Raw genomic sequence first — 22210 nt, 5'->3', positions numbered from 1 at the left:
CATTTTCTACCTGAGAGCTGGGTGGAAGGTGCAGTCTTAGAATCATAGAATCATAGAATAGTAGAGTTGGAAGAGACCACATGGGCCATCTAGTCCAACCCCCTGCTAAGAAGCAGGAAATCGCATTCAAAGCACCCCCGACAGATGGCCATCCAGCCTCTGCTTAAAAGCCTCCAAAGAAGGAGCCTCCACCACGGCCCGGGGGAGAGAGTTCCACTGTCGAACAGCTCTCACAGTGAGCAAGTTCTTCCTGATGTTCAGGTGGAATCTCCTTTCCTGTAGTTTGAAGCCCTTGTTCCATTGTGTCCTAGTCTGCAGGGCAGCAGAAAACAAGCTCCCTCCCTCCTCCCTATGACTTCCCTTCATGTATTTTTACATGGCTCTCATGTCTTCTCTCAGCCTTCTCTTCTGCAGGCTAAACATGCCCAGCTCTTTAAGCCTCTCCTCATAGGGCTTGTTCTCCAGACCCTTAATCATTTTAGTCGCCCTCCTCTGGACGCTTTCCAGCTTGTCAACATCTCCCTTCAACTGCGGTGCCCAGAATTGGACCCAGTGTGATTCCAGGTGTGGTCTGACCAAGGCAGAATAGAGGGGAGCATGACTTCCCTGGATCTAGACGCTATTCCCCTATTGATGCAGGCCAGAATCCCATTGGCTTTTTTAGCAGCCGCATCACATTGTTGGCTCATGTTTAACTTGTTGTCCACGAGGACTCCAAGGTCTTTTTCGCACACACTGCTGTCAAGCCAGGCATCGTCCCCCATTCTGTATCTTTGATTTCCATTTTTTCTGCCGAAGTGAAGTATCTTGCATTTGTCCCTGTTGAACTTCATTGTGTTAGTTTCGGCCCATCTCTCTAGTCTGTCAAGATCGTTTTGAATTCTGCTCCTGTCTTCTGGAGTGTTAGCTATCCCTCCCAGTTTGGTCCCGTCTGCAAACTTGATGATCGTGCCTTCTAACCCTTCGTCTAAGTCGTTAATAAAGATGTTGAACAGAACCGGGCCCAGGACGGAGCCCTGCTGATGGCACTCCACTTGTCACTTCTTTCCATGATGAAGACGACGCATTGGTGAGCACCCTTTGTGTTCGTTCGCTTAGCCAATTACAGATCCACCTAACTGTAGTTTTGTCTAGCCCACATTTTACTAGTTTGTTTGCCAGAAGGTCGTGGGGGACTTTGTCGAAGGCCTTACTGAAATCCAGGTAGGCTACATCCACAGCATTCCCTGTATCGACCCAACTCGTAACTCTATCGAAAAAAGAGATCAGATTAGTCTGGCATGACTTGTTTTTGGTAAATCCGTGTTGACTATTAGCAATGACCGCATTTGTTTCTAAGTGTTCGCAGACCACTTCCTTAATGATCTTTTCCAGAATTTTGCCTGGTATTGATGTGAGGCTGACCGGACGGTAATTGTTTGGGTCGTTCTTTTTTCCCTTCTTGAAGATAGGGACCACATTCGCCCTCCTCCAATCTGCTGGGACTTCTCCCGTTCTCCAAGAACTCTCGAAGATAATTGCCAGTGGTTCTGAAATAACTTCCGCTAGTTCCTTCAGTACTCTTGGGTCTTTCCAAAATATAAGACACCCAGGTGTCTTCGATTTTCTGGACTGCAAATCCCAGCATCCTGGGAAGCACAATTCCCATTCCGGATGGAAAATACACCAAACCCGACTTACCCGAGCTCCGTGCCAAACGTGACGCAAGCCCCGGAACGAGACCAAACGCAGTACGGATCGCGGGAGGCCAGGCAGCTCCTGGGAACGGCAGAAAAGAGAGGTGTTTGTGGATGATGGGAATTGTCTCATCACTGCTCTCTGGCCTGCGATAGAGTCATTCCGTTGCCCACTGGTCTAGTTGAGAGTCGGACTAGATGCCCTCTAATGACCCCGCTCCAAGTTTGATGTGCCCAGCGGAAATTTCAGAAGGAAAAAGGACTTGGGCAAGTCACACTCTCTCATCTGTTTTTCTGTGTCTTTCAAGTCATTTCTAACTTGTGGCAATTATTATTATTATTATTTTATTATGTCACAGCAAACAGGATAGATATGCTGGATTTCATATCACAAAATCACAAGTGTGATGTACTTTTGGCTTTGAAGCTGCAAGGCTATTCAACCATATTTTTATATATATAGATTATGACTATCATATTATTTATTGATTTATATTTATTATTATTTACTTATTATTACCATTAAAATTATCATCTTGTTAATATAATTAATTACTTATTAGCAATCTATTATTATTAATACTTATTATTACATATTATTACTACTACATGGCAGAAGGGGGATGGTCTAAATGGCCTTTGCAGCCCCTTCCAATTTGATACGAATCAAATTATGCACATTACATTTTTATATATAATAATAATAATATAAGATGATGATGATGATGATGATCATCATCATCATTTAATTACTTATTAATCGCCCTCCATCCACGATGCTCTAGGTGATTTACAAGATAAAATTGTAAAGGATAAAAACATACATACAAATATTGATAAAATTAACATAGATTAAAAGCTCTAGTAAAGTGCCAGGTCTTGAGTGCTAGGGCAAAATTATTATTATTATTATGATCATCATCATCATCATCATCACTGTAACGAAGTGTGATTTTTTTAGTTTACAGATGTCATGTTTAATTGCGTTTTAAAAGGGTCAATATTTCAGTTACTCTACACTCATGAGTTGGTTGCCATGGAGAAGGGGGCGGAGCCAACTGCCGTTTTGGTGGAGAAGTGCAGGTTTGAAAAAGAAGCGGTTAGTCTGTGCCCTGATGAGGTACAGTGAAGACTGACCCTCAGTTGAAGGGATTAGGGAGACTCAAATGCTTAATTTTAAGTCAATTCAAAATAAGTTTGGTGACTTATTTTAAGGTAGTCTGTGCCCTGATGAGGTACAGTGAAGACTGACCCTCAGTTGAAGGGATCAGGGAGACTCAAATGCTTATTTTTGAGTCAATTCAAAATAAGTTTGGTGACTTATTTGAAGGTAGTCTGTGCCCTGATGAGGTGCAGTGAAGACTGACCCTCAGTTGAAGGGATCAGGGAGACTCAAATGCTTATTTTTGAGTCAATTCAAAGTAAGTTTGGTGACTTATTTTAAGGTAGTCTGTGCCCCGATGAGGTGCAGTGAAGACTGACCCTCAGTTGAAGGGATCAGGGAGACTCAAATGCTTATTTTTGAGTCAATTCAAAATAAGTTTGGTGACTTATTTGAAGGTAGTCTGTGCCCTGATGAGGTGCAGTGAAGACTGACCCTCAGTTGAAGGGATCAGGGAGACTCAAATGCTTATTTTTGAGTCAATTCAAAATAAGTTTGGTGACTTATTTGAAGGTAGTATGTGCCCTAATGAGGTGCAGTGAAGACTGACCCTCAGTTGAAGGGATCAGGGAGACTCAAATGCTTATTTTTGAGTCAATTCAAAATAAGTTTGGTGACTTATTTTAAGGTAGTCTGTGCCCTGATGAGGTACAGTGAAGACTGACCCTCAGTTGAAGGGATCAGGGAGACTCAAATGCTTAATTTTGAGTCAATTTAAAATAAGTTTGGTGACTTATTTTAAGGTAGTCTGTGCCCTGATGAGGTGCAGTGAAGACTGACTCTCAGTTGAAGGGATCAGGGAGACTCAAATGCTTAATTTTAAGTCAATTTAAAATAAGTTTGGTGACTTATTTTAAGGTAGTCTGTGCCCTGATGAAGTACAGTGAAGACTGGCCCTCAGTTGAAGGGATCAGGGAGACTCAAATGCTTAATTTTGAGTCAATTTAAAATAAGTTTGGTGACTTATTTTAAGGTAGTCTGTGCCCTGATGAAGTACAGTGAAGACTGACCCTCAGTTGAAGGGATCAGGGAGACTCAAATGCTTATTTTTGAGTCAATTCAAAGTAAGTTTGGTGACTTATTTTAAGGTAGTCTGTGCCCTGATGAGGTGCAGTGAAGACTGACCCTCAGTTGAAGGGATCAGGGAGACTCAAATGCTTATTTTTGAGTCAATTCAAAATAAGTTTGGTGACTTATTTCAAGGTAGTCTGTGCCCTGATGAGGTGCAGTGAAGACTGACCCTCAGTTGAAGGGATCAGGAAGACTCAAATGCTTATTTTTGAGTCAATTCAAAATAAGTTTGGTGACTTATTTTAAGGTAGTCTGTGCCCTGATGAGGTACAGTGAAGACTGACCCTCAGTTGAAGGGATCAGGGAGACTCAAATGCTTAATTTTGAGTCAATTTAAAATAAGTTTGGTGACTTATTTTAAGGTAGTCTGTGCCCTGATGAGGTGCAGTGAAGACTGACTCTCAGTTGAAGGGATCAGGGAGACTCAAATGCTTAATTTTAAGTCAATTTAAAATAAGTTTGGTGACTTATTTTAAGGTAGTCTGTGCCCTGATGAAGTACAGTGAAGACTGGCCCTCAGTTGAAGGGATCAGGGAGACTCAAATGCTTAATTTTGAGTCAATTTAAAATAAGTTTGGTGACTTATTTTAAGGTAGTCTGTGCCCTGATGAAGTACAGTGAAGACTGACCCTCAGTTGAAGGGATCAGGGAGACTCAAATGCTTATTTTTGAGTCAATTCAAAGTAAGTTTGGTGACTTATTTTAAGGTAGTCTGTGCCCTGATGAGGTGCAGTGAAGACTGACCCTCAGTTGAAGGGATCAGGGAGACTCAAATGCTTATTTTTGAGTCAATTCAAAATAAGTTTGGTGACTTATTTTAAGGTAGTCTGTACCCTGATGAGGTGCAGTGAAGACTGACCCTCAGTTGAAGGGATCAGGAAGACTCAAATGCTTATTTTTGAGTCAATTCAAAATAAGTTTGGTGACTTATTTGAAGGTAGTCTGTGCCCTGATGAGGTGCAGTGAAGACTGACTCTCAGTTGAAGGGATCAGGGAGACTCAAATGCTTATTTTTGAGTCAATTAAAAATAAGTTTGGTGACTTATTTTAAGGTAGTCTGTGCCCTGATGAGGTACAGTGAAGACTGACCCTCAGTTGAAGGGATCAGGAAGACTCAAATGCTTATTTTTGAGTCAATTTAAGATAAGTTTGGTGACTTATTTTAAGGTAGTCTGTGCCCTGATGAAGTACAGTGAAGACTGACCCTCAGTTGAAGGGATCAGGGAGACTCAAATGCTTATTTTTGACTCAATTTACAATAAGTTTAGTGACTTATTTTAAGGCAGTCTGTCTCCTGATGAGGAACAGATTGAAATTCACAGGGTGACTGCAGTTTAGAGCAGTAAAGAAGTGACATTTTAAGAAGTTTGAAACACCTCATCCTAGCCTTGCAACTGTTAACCAAAGTGCCTCTAAAGAGAAAGTTACTGTAACCATTAAGCTTTGTGCCGGAATAAACGTGTTATTGTTCTTTTAAACATCTCAGCTTCTGTCATATATATTACCATCAAAAACAAACAAGAAGAAAGAAGAAAAACAAAATTTAAAAGGTCTCCTCTCTAAGTAGCTAGTGGCTATATCTTCCCATAGTGGTGGCAAGCGTGGCCACATTACATCTGGTGGCCACATTATAAACATCTTTACACTGGTGGTGTAACAAGATCAAATGAAATATGAATTTATGATATGTGGTATGAATGAGAGGAATGAATGAGTTAGTACATTTGAAGACACCAGTATGAAGACTAATGCCTGCAAACCATTAACTACCTGCTCAGGAATTGTAATTAAAACCTGCTAATGAGACCTGAAATAGTTGATCTGCCCAGCAAACTGTGATAAGAACTGCGACTGATAAGAGAAATGTTTACATCTGTTAACATCTGTCAACATTTGCTAACTTGATGAACTTTTGGGGCAGAGCTGCTTGTTTGCTAACACCAATCAAGAGGAATCAACATCTGGTCCAGGAAACTGAGGATATTCCAGGATGGAAGACGTCTATCACTAATTTACAACTTTGGGACAACATCATCAGCAAAATATTGCTATATAAGTGACCTTATGAGAGTCCAGAAGGTGTGACAGACAGCGACACTGTTCACCCGCCATGCTCAGTGGAGATGGTGTCCTTGAGAGTATAATAAAACACAACAATACAATCTCTAAAATCAGAACACTAAATAAAGAACAACACTCTGAAAACAGGGGAATTCCACACAGGAAACAATCAGGGCCAGCTAACACCTCCCAGCAAAGTATTCCCATCATCAAAGTCTGGCAAATCCTCTGTTTTCTCAGGGCCACAGACAGTAGAAGCACATAAAATATCGCAAAGAACACCACTCTGAAAACAAGGCAATTCCAGACAGGAAACAATCAGGGCCAGCTAACACCTCCCAGCAAAGTATTCCCATCACCTAAGTCAAATTCTCTGTTTTCTCAGGGCCACAGACAGTAGAAGCACATAAAATATCGCAAACAACACCACTCTGAAAACAAGGGAATTCCAGACAGGAAACAATCAGGGCCAGCTAACACCTCCCAGCAATGTGTTAGAACTTTGGGACAACATCATCAGCAAAATATTGCTATATAAGTGACCTTATGACAGTCCAGGAGGTGTGACAGACAGCGACGCTGTTCACCCGCCATGCTCAGTGGAGATGGTGTCCTTGGGAGGGGAAGATCTGCTCTGGGAAAGCAGGATTCTGTTCACTGTTTGGGGCCTCTTTTTCTCATGGGAAGAGAAAAGAGTGCATTTTGAAGTCATGGTCTTTTTGAAGTTTTGGCGTTTTGGCGTTTTGGAACTATGTCTTGGCAGTCAGCAGTGGAAGCTGGGTCTGGCCTAAGCAGGTGCTTCTCCAAGAAGGGAGAGAGAATATGGTAATATTTGTGTGCATGAAGATGGAGGCATGTTGTGTGTGAATGATGAATGAAAATGTAACACCCCCCCCTTGTTTGTTTCTTAGCCAATGTAACTGTAGGTTGTTTGTGAATCCAATGTAGTTGCATAGAATCTGTATGTTTGTATGTCTAAATGTTGTTCTTTGTTGTTCTGTAAAAATTCTGCTATACCTCTCAGACTGAAATTGCAATAAAAAGAACCTATGCTTTAAAGCAGGGGTCCCCAAACTAAGGCCCGGGGGCCGGATGCGGCCCTCCAAGGTCATTTACCTGGCCCCCGCCCTCAGTTTTATAATATAATATTTTTATATCAGTTTTAATAATATAATATATTGTATATACATATAATATTGATAATAACATTATGTTATACAATATAATACTAATAGTAATACCATATAATAATATTAATTATATGTTATATATTACATATTATATAATAGTATAGTGGTAGAGTTCAATATCTATATATATAAAAGAGTGATGGAATCAGGGCAGCGGACAAAACAACAAAACTACAGGCCCCCCAACCCCGAAATTTGACAACAAAACCCATCATTCACAGCTCTAGGTTGATACAACAAAAAGAAAAGAAAAATAAAGTCCTAATTACAGGGAGATGAATAATAGTTTTTATCCAATTGCTGCCAGTTTGAAGGCTAAGCTCCGCCCACTTGGTCTCCTAGCAACCTACTCAGCCCAGGGGACAGGCACAGTTAGGCCTCACTTAGGCCTCTTCCACAGATTATCAGATTTTAACTGGATTATATGGCAGTGTAGACTCAAGGCCCTTCCATACAGCTATATAACCCATTTAGAATCTTATATTATCTGCTTTGAACTGGATTATCTTGACTCCACACTGCCATATAATCCACTTCAGTGTGCATACTACACATAAAGACAACCATACAACAGACATTCAATACCACCACTACCTCAACAATTTCTCACCAACACCACCAGACAACGCCACAGAAACGCGTGGCTGGGCACAGCTAGTAGTAATATATAATGCTAATATTGTGTTATGCTAATAATATAATATATAGTGTGTACATACAGCTGTTCTGAGTCCCCTTCGGGATGAGAAGGGTGGGATATAAATGTAGAAAATAAATGCAGTAAATAAATAATTAATTTTAGACTAAGCTCGGCCAAAGTCTGAAATGACTTGAAGACACACAACAACAACAATCCTAATTCACTTGACTATCTCATTGGCCAGTAGCAGGCCCACACTTTCCACTGAAATCCTGATAGGTTTATGTTGGTTAAATTTGTTTTCATTTTTAAATATTGTACTGCTTTGTTGTTGTTGTTGTTGCACTACAAATAAGACATGTGCAGTATGCATAGGAATTTGTTTTGTTTTTTTCAAATGATAATTCGGCCCCTCAACAGTCTGAAGGATTGTGGACCGGCCCTCTGCACCCCCGCTTTAAAGTTATTGAAAAGTTATTCATAACATTTTTGGTGTCAGAAGTGGGATATTCTGTTCAGTCTGAGCAGGATGTTTTAACTGTTGTTGTAAAAGTCTTCATGACAGTGGCAGTGGTTATAATATAATAGTATAATTAAATAAACATCCAACGTCTCTTCTCCGCAATCACCATCCCACTTTTCTGTCTGAAACGAGACTCCAAGAATCGGGATTTCTTCTCAATGGGACACCATACTTGGGCACCTTTTTGTCTGTCCAGGGATGGACTAGATGCCCGCTAGGTTCCCCTTTTGCTCACCTCCGGCATGCGCTGTGGGCCGAGCATCGGCTGAGAGGCACGCGCACCACGCAGCCCGAGAAAGCCACGTAAAGAGCGTGGTTGGCCTTGTCCAGCTCGAAATCCAGGACCCGGCGGTCGTCCTTCTTGACGCTGCACCTAGGATCACGGAATCACAGAACTGGAAGAAACCCCAAGACAAACCCCGTTCTGGCACCATCAAAGCCCTCCCGACAGATGGCCGTCCCCTCTCTAGAGAGCTCACCGGGAAGGGTTGTAGACCGAGATTTCGTCCAGCAAGACGGTCTCCACCGTCGAGTTCTCGGCCGTCCGGGACAAAACCTTCAGCACCGTCCCGTCTTCCGAGCCCAGAAAGAGAACCGTGTAGTTTTTGAAAGGACCGGCCGCCGTGTCCACAGCCAAGTGGGTCAGCTTATACCTGTTATGGGACAAAAAACTCCAGTGGACTCCCAGTCTATGCCTTGCTAGACTTGGGATCCCTAAAGGGCATCTAGTCCGACCCCTTTCTGCAATTAAGGCAGACAATGAAATCCCTCCCGGCAGATGGCCATCCAGCTTCAGTGCAAAAAACTCCAGAGAAAAGGAGACTCCACTAGACTCCCGGTCTATGCTTTTCTAGAATTGGGATCCCTAAAGGGCATCTAGTCCGACCCCTTTCTGCAATTAAGGCAGACAATCAAATCCCTCCCGGCAGATGGCCATCCAGCTTCAGTGCAAAAAACTCCAGAGAAAAGGAGACTCCACTAGACTCCCGGTCTATGCTTTTCTAGAATTGGGATCCCTAAAGGGCATCTAGTCCGACCCCTTTCTGCAATTAAGGCAGACAATCAAATCCCTCCCGGCAGATGGCCATCCAGCTTCAATGCAAAAAACTCCAGAGAAACTGAGACTTCACTAGACTCCTGGTCTATGCTTTTCTAGGCTTGGGATCCCTAAAGGGCATCTAGTCTGACCCCTTTCTGTCATTAAGGCAGACAATGAAATCCCTCCCGGCAGATGGCCATCCAGCTTCAGTGCAAAAAACTCCAGAGATACGGAGACTCCACTAAACTCTTGGTCTATGCCTTGCTAGACTTGGGATCCCTAAAGGGCATCTAGTCCGACCCCTTTCTGCAATTAAGGCAGACAATGAAATCCCTCCCAACAGATGGCCATCCAGCTTCAATGCAAAAAACTCCACTAGACTTCCAGTCTATGCCTTGCTAGACTTGGGATCCCCAAAGGGCATCTAGTCTGACCCCTTTCTGCAATTAAGGCAGACAATGAAATCCCTCCCAGCAGATGGCCATAAGCTTCAGTTAAAAAAACTCCAGAGAAAGTGCTGAGCTCGAATCCCGGAATCCTAAGATCCAAATCCCGGAGTCCCGAGTTCGAGTCTTCTCGCCTCCTTACCTGCTGGCGGTCTTGGTGAACCAGGGCTGCCCGGTGACCGAAGGCACGGCTTCGTCCAGGAGCGGGAAGGACTTGATGAAACTCAGCATCTCGTCGGGGAAATCGTTGGAGGTCCGGAAACCAGACGCTTTCCCGATCCCGGCACAACAACCAGGCCTGACGGAGAAAAGAAACCATCGTGAGTTGGGAATGAAAGGTTGCCAGGATGACAATGAGGACTAGCATCTTCATTTTAAAACTTGGACCATGACTTTCATACCTGGGGTATTGTTAGTATTACCTGGGCTTTGGCACTTTTTCCTCCGGGATGGGGGTCCAGGCCGCGTCGGCGTTCTTTTGCTCCTTGAATTTGCCATTGAAGACCCGCTCTATTTCGTCCATATAAAAGGCACAGACGGCTGAACCTGTGATGCTGGATGGTGATGATATTATTATTATTAATTATTATTATTATTTTAATTTATATCCCATTCTCCTCTTGTAAATGAGACTTAAAGCAGATCATGACATTCAAAGCAACACAAGTGTTCACACAATGTATTATTCGCTCCAATGATGGGATACAGGATGTATCAACAATATACACATCATCATCATCATCATTATTATTATTATTATTGTATGACACAGCAAACAAGATAGATATGCTGGATTTCGCATCACAAAATCACAAGTCGAACACTTCCCAAGTGTCTAGGACTGTCTGATGTATTATTTTGATTATGATTATGATTATTATTATTATTATTATTATTATTATTATTGTTGTTGTTATTATGTTATGACACAGCAAACAAGATAGATATGCTGGATTTCGTATCACAAAACCACAAGTCGAACACTTCCCATGTGTCTAGGACTGTGTGATGTTTATTATTATTATTATTATTATTATTATTATTATTATTATTATTATTATTATTATTTTATTACAATACAGCAAACAAGATAGACATGCTGGATTTCGTATCACAAAATCACAAGTCGAATACTTCCCAAGTGTCTAGGACTGTGTGATGTATTTTCGGATGATGATGCAGATCCCAGTAGGGTGGCCTTTTGCAGTTGACAGATCGTGATTTTGTCAATGTCTATTGTTTCCAAATGCCGGCTGAGATCTTTTGGCACGGCACCCAGTGTGCCGATCACCACCGGGACCACCTGCACTGGTTTCTGCCAGAGTCTTTGAAGTTCAATCTTGAGGTCCTGATAGCGGCTGAGTTTTTCCTGTTGTTTTTGTCAATGCGACTGTCACCTGGGATGGTGACATCAATGATCCAAACCTTTTTCTTTTCCACAACTGTGATGTCTGGTGTGTTGTGTTCCAGAACTTTGTCAGTCTGGATTCGGAAGTCCCACAGTATCTTTGCGTGCTCATTTTCCAAGACTTTTGCAGGTTTGTGATCCCACCAGTTCTTTGCTGCTGGGAGGTGGGACTTGAGGCATAAGTTCCAAGGAATCATTTGGGCCACATAGTTGTGCCTCTGTTTGTACTCTGTCTGTGCGATTTTCTTACAGCAGCTGAGGATATGATCCATGGTTTCGTTGTTTTCCTTGCACAGTCTGCATTTTGGTTCATTAGCTGATTTTTCGATCTTGGCCTGAATGGCCTTTGTTCTGATGTCTTGCTCCTGGGCTGCAAGGATCAGGCCTTCTGTCTCCTTCTTCAGGGTCCCATTCGTGAGCCAGAGCCAGGTCTTCTCCTTATCAGCTTTTCCTTCAATTTTGTCAAGGAACTTTCCATGCCATGTTTTGTTGTGCCAGCTGTCAGCTCTAGTTTGTAGTGCGGTTTTCTTGTACTGGTTTTTTGTCTGCTGTGTTTTGAGGAGTTTCTGATTTTTCGACTTGTGATTTTGTGATACGAAATCCAGCATATCTATCTTGTTTGCCGTGTCATACAATAATAATAATAATAATAATAATAATAATAATAATAATTGATATTATTTTCTTTTTTGTCCGTACCTGTTGGACTGGGTGGTAAAGACCCCGAAGACGGCCAGGCGGCCGTTGACCTGGGCCACGTCGGTGACAGCTTGGAGGACATCGAAGTAGAAAAAGGAGTCTCCGGGGACGGAGCAGTTGAGCCGGGCCTTGAGGAAGGAGGTCCAATACTTCTCCAGGACCCTCGGCGAGCCCCCCATGTCGTTCTTGCAGACCCGGCCCACGCGGGAGAAGACCACCTGAGGGTGCGGGACAACACGGCGGATTCAGAGTAAAATAATACATGTAATAATAAATAGAGTAAAATAATAAATGCAATAATAATAATAATAAGATCAGAGTGAATTAATAAATGTATTAATAAATGTATTTATTATTTAGTATAATAAATGTATTATATTATTAAATATAATAAAAATAGAGCAAAATAAATGTAATAGTAGCAACAATAGAGAAAAATAATAAATGTAATAATACCAATAATAATGGAGAAAAATAATAAATGTACCATATATTCTGGAGTATAAGCTGACCCAAATATAAGCCAACCAGGACCCTCACCCAAGTATAAGCCGCGGGGGGCTTTTTCAGTCTTAAAAAAAAGGGCTGAAAAACTAGGCTTATACTCAAGTATATACAGTATATATCTATATATATATAAAGGTAAAGTTATTTGGGCCGTGACTATAACAACACAACTATATGCCCCAGAACCACCAAACTTGACAACACAACGCAAAAGCCTTGCCTCAAGGTTCATACAACACAACTGAACCCCCCAAACGGAACCGAGACCCACAAGACCCCAAAACCCAGGAAAGATGAAGAGCGCATGCGCCATACATGCAAAACCCAAAACATGAACAAAAATAACAAAATACACAAATAATTTTTTTAAAACTCTACAATTTAGAAACCACACCACCACACTTCTCCACACCAATGCATAAAGAACAACACTCTCAAAACAGGTCTACCACCGACACAAAATGATCAGTCCCACCTAACACCTCCCAACAAAGGATTACCCCAGGCAGGAATCAGCCAGGCTTCGAACATAAAAACCATGACACAATCAGTGCCACCTAACACCACCCAAGAAAGGATTCCACCAGACAGGAATCAACCACGGTTTGGAGTTATAAGACACGAAACAATCAGGGCCAGCTAACACCTCCAAACACATGAATTCCCCAGGCACAAAGCACCCAGGCTTTCACATTACAATGCTATTAAATACTAATAAAAAAAACTAATAACACAATTCACACCGACACTATTCATTGCAATCCAGGTCACCAAGCAAGGACTTCCAGAACAACAAAACGGCCAGTCTTTCAGGAACCAAGGCTATTCACTGCTATTCCACCTGGCCAACAAATCATTCCGATGAGCCACAGCAACGCGTAGCCGGGTAAAGCTAGTATTTATATAATATATAAAAGCGTGTCAGCAAAAATGGCTAAGCGTGTCAGTGTTGACACGCGTGTCATAGGTTGGCCATCACTGGCATAAAAGGTAAATAGAACCCAAATTGGGGTACCATGAGGGCATCTAGATGGTCCTCGCAGTCAACTTCACAGGCAAATGGCTTGAATCTTTTTTCCCTCCGCTTTCAGACACTCACCCGTCCCAGCGTGGTGTACTCCATGGAGATCTCGCGGAAGAAGAGGTAGACGTAATCGCCGTACTCCAGAGCATGTACAAAGTGAGGCTCTGGGTTCAAAAGAAGGGAGAGAAAAAAATGTGAATTTCTTTTGGATGCTCCTGGCTTTGATATCCGCTCCAAAAGCCATCTAGACTACATTCTGGTTTGCATCGCCTATTGGAATCGCATTGGCCTTTGTTGCTGCCGCATCGCCAAATTGGCTTACGTTTTTTTTTCTAGCTCAATCTCACCTCGGAGCCATTTAGAATCGTATTTGACCGTCCGAAGCACGGGACTCCGCTCTCCCAAACTCCGGTAGATCACGGCGTCGCTGGCTTGGAAATCGGCCACCGTTGCGGAGTAGAGATTCCCGTCTGAGAAGGAAAAATAGACAAATAATAACTAAAGACAGCTGTCTATTCTGAACAATATCTGAAAAATGTGCACCACGATAAAGGTTCAAACCATAGAACACAATATGTATATTAGAGCATCATATACATCAGGGGTCCCCAAACTAAGGCCCGGGGGCCGGATGTGGCCCATCGAAGCCATTTATCCGGCCCCCATGGCACAAGGGCATAAGGGGGTTGGACTAAATGACCCAAGGGGTCTCTTTTTCTTTTACAACCCTTATTATTATTAATTATTATTATTATTATTAACAACAACATTAAGGCTGGGTGGCCAACTGTCAGGGGTGCTTTGCTTGTGCTTTTGGTGCACAGAGGCAGACGAGGGTTGGACTTAATGGCCCAAGGGATCTCTTCCAACCCTCTTTTTATTATTATTATTATTATTATTATTATTATTATTATTATTATTATTATTATTATTACTAGCTGTGCCCGGCCATGCGTTGCTGTGGCAAAGTGGTGGTGGTATTGGTTAAAAATTGTTGTGTAATTTTTATTTGACGTTATTTGTATTTTTTAATTAATTTTATTGTAAGTTATCTTTTTATTTATTATATTTTATTATTTTCTTGTATTATTTTTAGTTATTTTCTCTCATTATAGTATTTTATTGTATTAATCTTTTAGTGTTTTTAATTATTTTTTAGTGTTTTTAATTATTTTTTATTGGGTTGCTAGGAGACCAAGTTGGAGGAGCTTAGCCCTCTAACTGGCAGCAATTGGAGAAAAGCAATTATTCCTCTCCCTCTAATTACGACTTTATTTTTCTTTTCTTTTTGTTGTATCAACCTAGAGGCGTGGATGATGGGTTGTGTTGTCAAATTTCGAGGTTGGGGGGCCTGTAGTTTTGTTGTTTTGTCGGTCGCCGTGATGCCATCACTCTTTTATATATATAGATTATTAACATTGATGCTGGGTGGCCATCAGTCAGGGGTGCTTTGCTTGTGCTTTCGGTGCACAAAGGCAGAAGGGGATTGGACTCAATGGCCCAAAGGGTCTCTTCCAACCCTTATTTATTTATTTATTATTATTATTAACATTGAGGCTGGGTGGCCATCTGTCAGGGGTGCTTTGCTTGTGTTTTTGGTGCACAAAGGCAGAAGGGGATTGGACTCAATGGCCCAAAGGGTCTCTTCCAACCCTTATTTATTTATTTATTATTATTATTAACATTGAGGCTGGGTGGCCATCTGTCAGGGGTGCTTTGCTTGTGTTTTTGGTGCACAAAGGCAGAAGGGGATTGGACTCAATGGCCCAAAGGGTCTCTTCCAACCCTTATTTATTTATTTATTATTATTATTAACATTGAGGCTGGGTGGCCATCTGTCAGGGGTGCTTTGCTTGTGTTTTTGGTGCACAAAGGCAGAAGGGGATTGGACTCAATGGCCCAAAGGGTCTCTTCCAACCCTTATTTATTTATTTATTATTATTATTAACATTGAGGCTGGGTGGCCATCTGTCAGGGGTGCTTTGCTTGTGTTTTTGGTGCACAAAGGCAGAAGGGGATTGGACTCAATGGCCCAAAGGGTCTCTTCCAACCCTTATTTATTTATTTATTATTATTATTAACATTGATGCTGGGTGGCCATCAGTCAGGGGTGCTTTGCTTGTGTTTTTGGTGCACAAAGGCAGAAGGGGATTGGACTCAATGGCCCAAAGGGTCTCTTCCAAACCTTTTTTATTATTATTGCTATTATTATTATTATTATTATTATTATTATTATTATTATTATTAACATTGAGGCTGGGTGGCCATCAGTCAGGGGTGCTTTGCTTGTGCTTTCGGTGCACAAAGGCAGAAGGGGATTGGACTCAATGGCCCAAAGGGTCTCTTCCAACCCTTATTTATTTATTTATTATTATTATTAACATTGAGGCTGGGTGGCCATCTGTCAGGGGTGCTTTGCTTGTGTTTTTGGTGCACAAAGGCAGAAGGGGATTGGACTCAATGGCCCAAAGGGTCTCTTCCAAACCTTTTTTATTATTATTGCTATTATTATTATTATTATTATTATTATTATTATTATTATTATTATTAACATTGAGGCTGGGTGGCCATCTGTCAGGGGTGCTTTGCTTGTGCTTTCGGTGCACAAAGGCAGAAGGGGATTGGACTCAATAGCCCAAAGGGTCTCTTCCAACCCTTTTTTATTATTATTGCTGTTATTATTATTATTTATTTATTTTTATTATTATTAATTATTGCTCGGTGGCCAACTATAGTCCGGCCCTCCAACAGTCCAAAGGATTGTGAACTGGCCCCCTGTTTAAAAAGTTTGGGGACCCCTGATATACATAATAATGTTAACAATAATACAAATAATAATACAACTGATAACCGAATTCTGTCAGCTGTAGTGGCACACAGTTGCAACTTACAAAGATTTATAGACTGCAATCATCCAGATTTAAATGCTACAAGAGCAGTTTTCAGTATAAAACATATATCAGACATGTATCAACAAGACTCCAACTAAAGTTTGTTAGCGACACAGTATGTGTACATCCAGTCTCTCCAAATGCATGTAATATGCTGTAAAACTCAATGTATCAGTGTGCAAATCAATTGGCTCAAACTTGGCTTGGAGTCAAAACAAATCAAAGTCTCTGTAGTCTTGGAGCAATTCTGTAGGACTCCTCGGGATGTAAATGCAGTCAATAGGCTGTAGCTTCAGTTTGTTGACAATAAATGGTCAAATAGATGTTATTTAGAGTAGCTGGCTGTGAGCTGAAGTAAGCTGTTTACAAGCTGTTTACATAAGCCGTTTACTACTGGTTCCCAGGTTTACTCCAGTTTCAGTTAACCCATCATCTGGTAAGCGGCAATGTTTTGAATATCTGTATTGTTGGCTCAGCTTCAAGTTTTCTTAAAGAGATAAAAGGAAAATGGTCTAATATAGTGCTCTTTAGCTTTCTTAATAGAGGCCCTCCAAGCTGAAGTCCCGTGGCTCAATGAGGACTAGAAACACGGGCTGTTGGGAGCATGGATATGGGGTGAAATGCCTTTGACGTACCTGCGAAAAGAGCCACGTTGGGCTGCTTGGCATCGAAAGGGCACCGGGCTTGGCCGTTGAGCTCTTCGCCTTCTTGCTCCAAGGTGCTGATCTAGGGTCCAAGGAAAGGAGGGAAAATGAGCTCCAAAATCAATGGTGAGAAGGGACCTCCAAAGGGTATCTAGTCCAACCCCCTTCGGCTAAGCGGAACTACACAGTCAAAGCCCTCCCGACAGAGAGCCTGTGTAAAGGAAAGGCTTCCAAACCTAAAGATTACTGGTATATAAAACGTAGGCATATTAAAATATTACATATAATAATAATAATAATAATAATAATAATAATAATAATAATAATAATTTTTATTTCTAGACTGCCCTCTCAGGGCAGTTGAATATATATATATACTAGCTGTGCCCGGCCATGCATTGCTGTGGCTAGGACTTTATTTTTCTTTTCTTTTTGTTGTATGAACGTAGAGGCATGGATGAGAAGTTGTGCTGTCAATTTTCGAGGTTGTGGGGCGTTTAGTTTAGTTGTTTTGTCCGGTGCCGTGATTCCATTACCCTTTTATATATATAGATATGTGTGTGTGTGTGTGTATGTGCGTATATATGTATATGTATGTGTGTGTGTATGTATGTGTTATACATATATATATATATATATATATATATATATATATATATATCACATATATATTCAAACTTCCAAACCTAAAAATTATATAAAACGTAGGCATATTAAAATAATACATATAATAATAATAATAATAATAATAATAATAATAATAATAATAATACTTTATTTCTAGACTGCCCTCTCAGGGCAGTTGAATATGTGTGTGTGTGAGAGAGTACGGGGTGTGTGTGTGTGTGTATCTTCCAAACCTAAAGATTATATAAAACGTAGGTATATTAAAATATTATATAATAATAATGCTAATGATGATGATGATGATGATGATGATGATGATGATGGAGCACTGGAAAACTGATCTGTTTATTGGAAATGAAAGCTATGGACTTGTCAACATCAGGAGAGGAATTTTCCAGGGAGACTCATTGTCCCCTCTGCTTTTCATTATTGCCATGATCCCTCTGTCAACAGTCTTACAAAAAACAAATCCCGGCTATCAAACATCTAAGAAATCTCACAAAATTTCACATCTGATGTACATGGATGACCTGAAGCTGTATGGGAAAACGGAAAGTGAAATCCAGTCTCTGACCAACACTGTCTGAATTTTTAGCCCTGATATCAACATGGAGTTTGGTTTGGACAAATGTTCGACAGTGGCATTGAAGAAGGGAAAAATCATGGAAAGTGAGGGCATAAATATGCCTAACGGCCAAACGATCAAGTGTCACCAGCCAGAAGCCTATAAATATCTGGGCATATTACAGCTGGACAACATCAAGCATGAACATGTGAAGACTGTGGTCAGCAAAGAATACACACAAAGGGTCAGAAAAATTCTCAAAAGCAAGCTTAATGGAGGCAACACCATCAAGGCCATAAACACCTGGGCCATACCGGTCATAAGATATACTGCTGGCATTATAAATTGGACACAAGGTGGAACTGGACAATTTGGACAAAAAAACAAGAAAACTCATGACCATTCATCATTCACTGCACCCTCGCAGTGATGTTGACCGTCCGTATCTGCCTAGAAGATCAGGGGGCTGAGGACTCAAGTCAAACAAGCAGTCAAAGAAGAAGAACATGCCCTGGCAGAATATGGAAAGCAAAGTGAAGAACCTGCTTTGATTGAAGTAAAAAATTAGAAACTCCTCAAAGCACAGCAGACAAAAAACCAGTACAAGAAAACCGCACTACAAACTAGAGCTGACAGCTGGCACAACAAAACACTGCATGGAAAGTTCCTTGACAAAATTGAAGGAAAAGCTGATAAGGAGAAGACCTGGCTCTGGCTCACGAATGGGACCCTGAAGAAGGAGACACAAGGCCTGATCCTTGCAGCCCAGGAGCAAGACATCAGGACAAAGGCCATTCAGGCCAAGATCGAAAAATCAGCTGATGACCCCAAATGCAGACTGTGCAAGGAAACTGACAAAACCATTGATCATATCCTCAGCTGCTGTAAAAAAATCGCACAGACAGACTACAAACAGAGGCACAACTATGTGGCCCAAATGATTCATTGGAACTTATGCCTCAAGTACCACCTCCCAGCAGAAAAGAACTGGTGGGATCACAAACCTGCAAAAGTCTTGGAAAATGAGCACGCAAAGATACTGTGGGACTTCCGAATCCAGACTGACAAAAGTTCTGGAACACAACACACCAGACATCACATTTGTGGAAAAGAAAAAGTTTGGATCATTGGTGTTGCCATCCCAGGTGACAGTCGCATTGACGAAAAACAACAGGAAAAACTCAGCTGCTCTCAGGACCTCAAGATTGAACTGCAAAGACTCTGGCAGAAACCAGTGCAGGTGGTCCCAGTGGTGATCGGAACATTGGGTGCTGTGCCAAAAGATCTCAGCCGGCATTTGGAAACAATAGACATTGACAAACCCGCGGGACAGGGTGAGCTCCCATCTGTTAGCTCTAGCTTAGGGGGACATGAGAGAAGCCTCCCAGCAGGATGGGAACATATCCAGGCATCCCCTGGGCAACGTCTCTGTAGACGGTCAATTCTCTCACACCAGAAGCAACTTGCATATTATATATTATATTATTATATTATTATATTATATGAAATTCTGATAAGGGCCTGGTTTAACACCCTGGTTTACTTGTAACTGAATTACTGTGTTGCAAAAAGATGCATGCCTACAAAGCATGTCTCTGACATGCAAAGTTTGGAAAGCTATGCTCTAGGCGTCCGAATCACCTAATCTTCCCTTTGGGATACGTAGTAGCACATTGTGTTACTTTGCATCCGGACAAGAACGGGGCATTTTGTACCTTGTACGTCCGGCACATGGGGTTGAAGGCGTTCGTCCCGCAGGCCAGGAGCGTCTGGTTGTTTTTCGGGACCAGGACTTTGATGTAGTTGTAACATTCGTTCTGCGGAAAGAAAGAAGGGGCAGAAAGGGTTCAAGGCCAAACGTATCAGGCCACAAACCACGTCCTAGTTCTTACACCTTGCGGTTCTTACCCGAAGCTTTCCTCTCATTGCACAATTTTCCATATCCTGAGTCTTCCACGTGAGATGCTGAGAAGGCAGAATGAAAAAGTCATTTGTAGGAGAAATAAATAAATAAATATAAACTTGGGTTCTAGATAGCACAAGACCTAGCACCTAGAACCCATGTGCTAGGTCTTATGCTGGCAGGACAGTGTTTTTCAACCCCAAAATGTTCCAGACAGGGCAAATACATTGCCTATCAAGATGGGTTCTAGGTAGCACAACTGATCACTGTGAGTTCTAGATAGCTCAACCAACTGTTGAGCTATCTAGGTCAGCCAATCACAGATGGTTTAGGCTGACCCAACTGACTTCTGGGTAGTTCAACCAACTATTCTGCACTCTAGGCAGACCAGCTTACTTAGACATCTACGCTGTCAATTAATGTGGGTTCTAGGTAGCACAACTGATCACTGTGAGTTCTAGATAGCTCAACCAACTGTTTTAGGTACCTCGGTCAATCACAGACGGTTTTGGCTGACCCAACTGACTTCTGGGTAGTTCAACCAACTATTCTGCACTCTAGGTAGACCAGCTTACTTCGACATCTACGCTGTCAATTAATGTGGGTTCTAGGTAGCACAACTGATCACTGTGGGTTCTAGATAGCTCAACCAACTGTTTTAGGTACCTCAGTCAAACTCTGAAGGTTCTAGTTGGCTCAACTGATATCTGGATTGTTCAACCAATTATTCTGCACTCTAGGTAGACTAGCTTACTTAGACATCTACGCTGTCAACTAATGTGGGTTCTAGGTAGCACAACTGACCATGGTGAGTTCTAGATAACTCAACCATTTTAGGTACCTCAGTCAAACACTGAAGGTTCTAGTTGGCTGAACTGATTTCTGGGTTGTTCAACCAACTACTCTGCGTTCTAGATAGATCAGCTTACTTAGGCCAACTACACTGTCAATTGATATGGGTTCTAGGTAGCACAACTCACCTCTGTATGTTCTAGATAGCTCAACCAACTACTGTTTTAGGTACCTCAGTCAAACACTGAAGGTTCTAGTTGGCTCAACTGATTTCTGGGTTGTCCAACCAATTATTCTGCACTCTAGGTAGACCAGCTTACTTAGACAGACCAACTACACCGTCGATTAATGTGGGTTCTAGGTAGCACAACTGTCCACTGTGGGTTCTAGACAGCACAACCAACTACTGTTTTAGGTACCTCAGTCAAACTCTGAAGGTTCTAGCTGGATCCACTGACTTCTGGGTAGCTCAACCAATTACTCTGTGATTGGTAGACCAGCTTACTTAGGCCACCTACACTGTCAATTGATATAGGTTCTAGGTAGAACAACTTACCACTGTATGTTCTAGATAGCTCAATCAATTACCTTTTTTGGTACCTCAGTCAAACACTGAAGGTTCTGGCTGGCCCATCTGACTTCTAGGTAGTCAAGCAATTATTCTTTGCTCTTAGACAAGCCATCTACACTTTCAATTGATATAGGTTCTAGGTAGAACAACTTACCACTGTATGTTCTAGATAGCTCAATCAACTACCTTTTTAGGTACCTCAGTCAAACACTGAAGGTTCTGGCTGGCCCAACTGGCTTCTAGGTAGTTCAAGCAATTATTCTTAGACAAACCATCTACACTTTCAATTGATATAGGTTCTAGGTAGAACAACTTACCACTGTATGTTCTAGATAGCTCAATCAACTACCTTTTTAGGTACCTCAGTCAAACACTGAAAGTTCTGGCTAGCCCAACTGACTGCTAGGTAGTTCAAGCAATTCTTTGCTCTTAGACAAGCCATCTACACTTTCAATAGATATGGGTTCTAACCACTGTGGGTTCTAGATAACTCAACCACCTATTGTGGTATTATGGTAGCTTGGTCAAGTACCCGATAGTCTAGATTGCTCTACTGATCTCTGATCTAGGTAGCTCAACCAACAACTATGGGCTTTAGGTAGCTTGAAGGTTCTTGCTGGCCCAACAAGCTGTCAGGGGTTCTAGATAGCTCAACCAACAATTATGCTCTTTAGGTAGCTTGAAGGTTCTTGCTGGCCCAACAAGCTGTCAGGGGTTCTAGGTAGCTCAACCAACAATTATGCTCTTTAGGTAGCTTGAAGGTTCTTGCTG

At 41.7% G+C, this 22210-nt stretch overlaps 1 protein-coding gene and 1 long non-coding RNA gene across 9 annotated transcripts in view; one reads left to right on the top strand and one right to left on the bottom strand.

Moving 5' to 3' along the window:
* sema6c (semaphorin 6C) overlaps positions 1–22210 on the bottom strand; it is a 220482-nt gene that overhangs the window by 39403 nt on the left and 158869 nt on the right. For all 8 annotated transcript variants that reach the window (XM_062964943.1, XM_062964942.1, XM_062964945.1 and 5 more), the window contains 11 exons: positions 20082–20138; positions 19889–19990; positions 16973–17063; positions 13794–13916; positions 13522–13610; positions 11916–12133; positions 10231–10362; positions 9951–10106; positions 8803–8976; positions 8559–8696; positions 1681–1758 (listed from right to left, as the gene is read on the bottom strand). In XM_062964943.1, coding sequence (XP_062821013.1) covers positions 1681–1758; positions 8559–8696; positions 8803–8976; positions 9951–10106; positions 10231–10362; positions 11916–12133; positions 13522–13610; positions 13794–13916; positions 16973–17063; positions 19889–19990; positions 20082–20138 — 1358 coding nt within the window. The remainder of the gene's footprint in view (positions 1–1680; positions 1759–8558; positions 8697–8802; positions 8977–9950; positions 10107–10230; positions 10363–11915; positions 12134–13521; positions 13611–13793; positions 13917–16972; positions 17064–19888; positions 19991–20081; positions 20139–22210) is intronic.
* Positions 12025–16853, top strand: LOC134294298 (uncharacterized). Its single transcript, XR_010001253.1, has 2 exons — positions 12025–12165; positions 13514–16853. It is a non-coding gene; the product is annotated as an uncharacterized LOC134294298 (long non-coding RNA).

Source organism: Anolis carolinensis, unplaced genomic scaffold, assembly GCF_035594765.1.
Source record: "Anolis carolinensis isolate JA03-04 unplaced genomic scaffold, rAnoCar3.1.pri scaffold_14, whole genome shotgun sequence".
In the NCBI taxonomy this organism is placed as follows: domain Eukaryota; kingdom Metazoa; phylum Chordata; class Lepidosauria; order Squamata; family Dactyloidae; genus Anolis; species Anolis carolinensis.
Note: the sequence above shows the minus strand (reverse complement) of the source record. Positions and strands in the feature narration are given on the sequence as shown.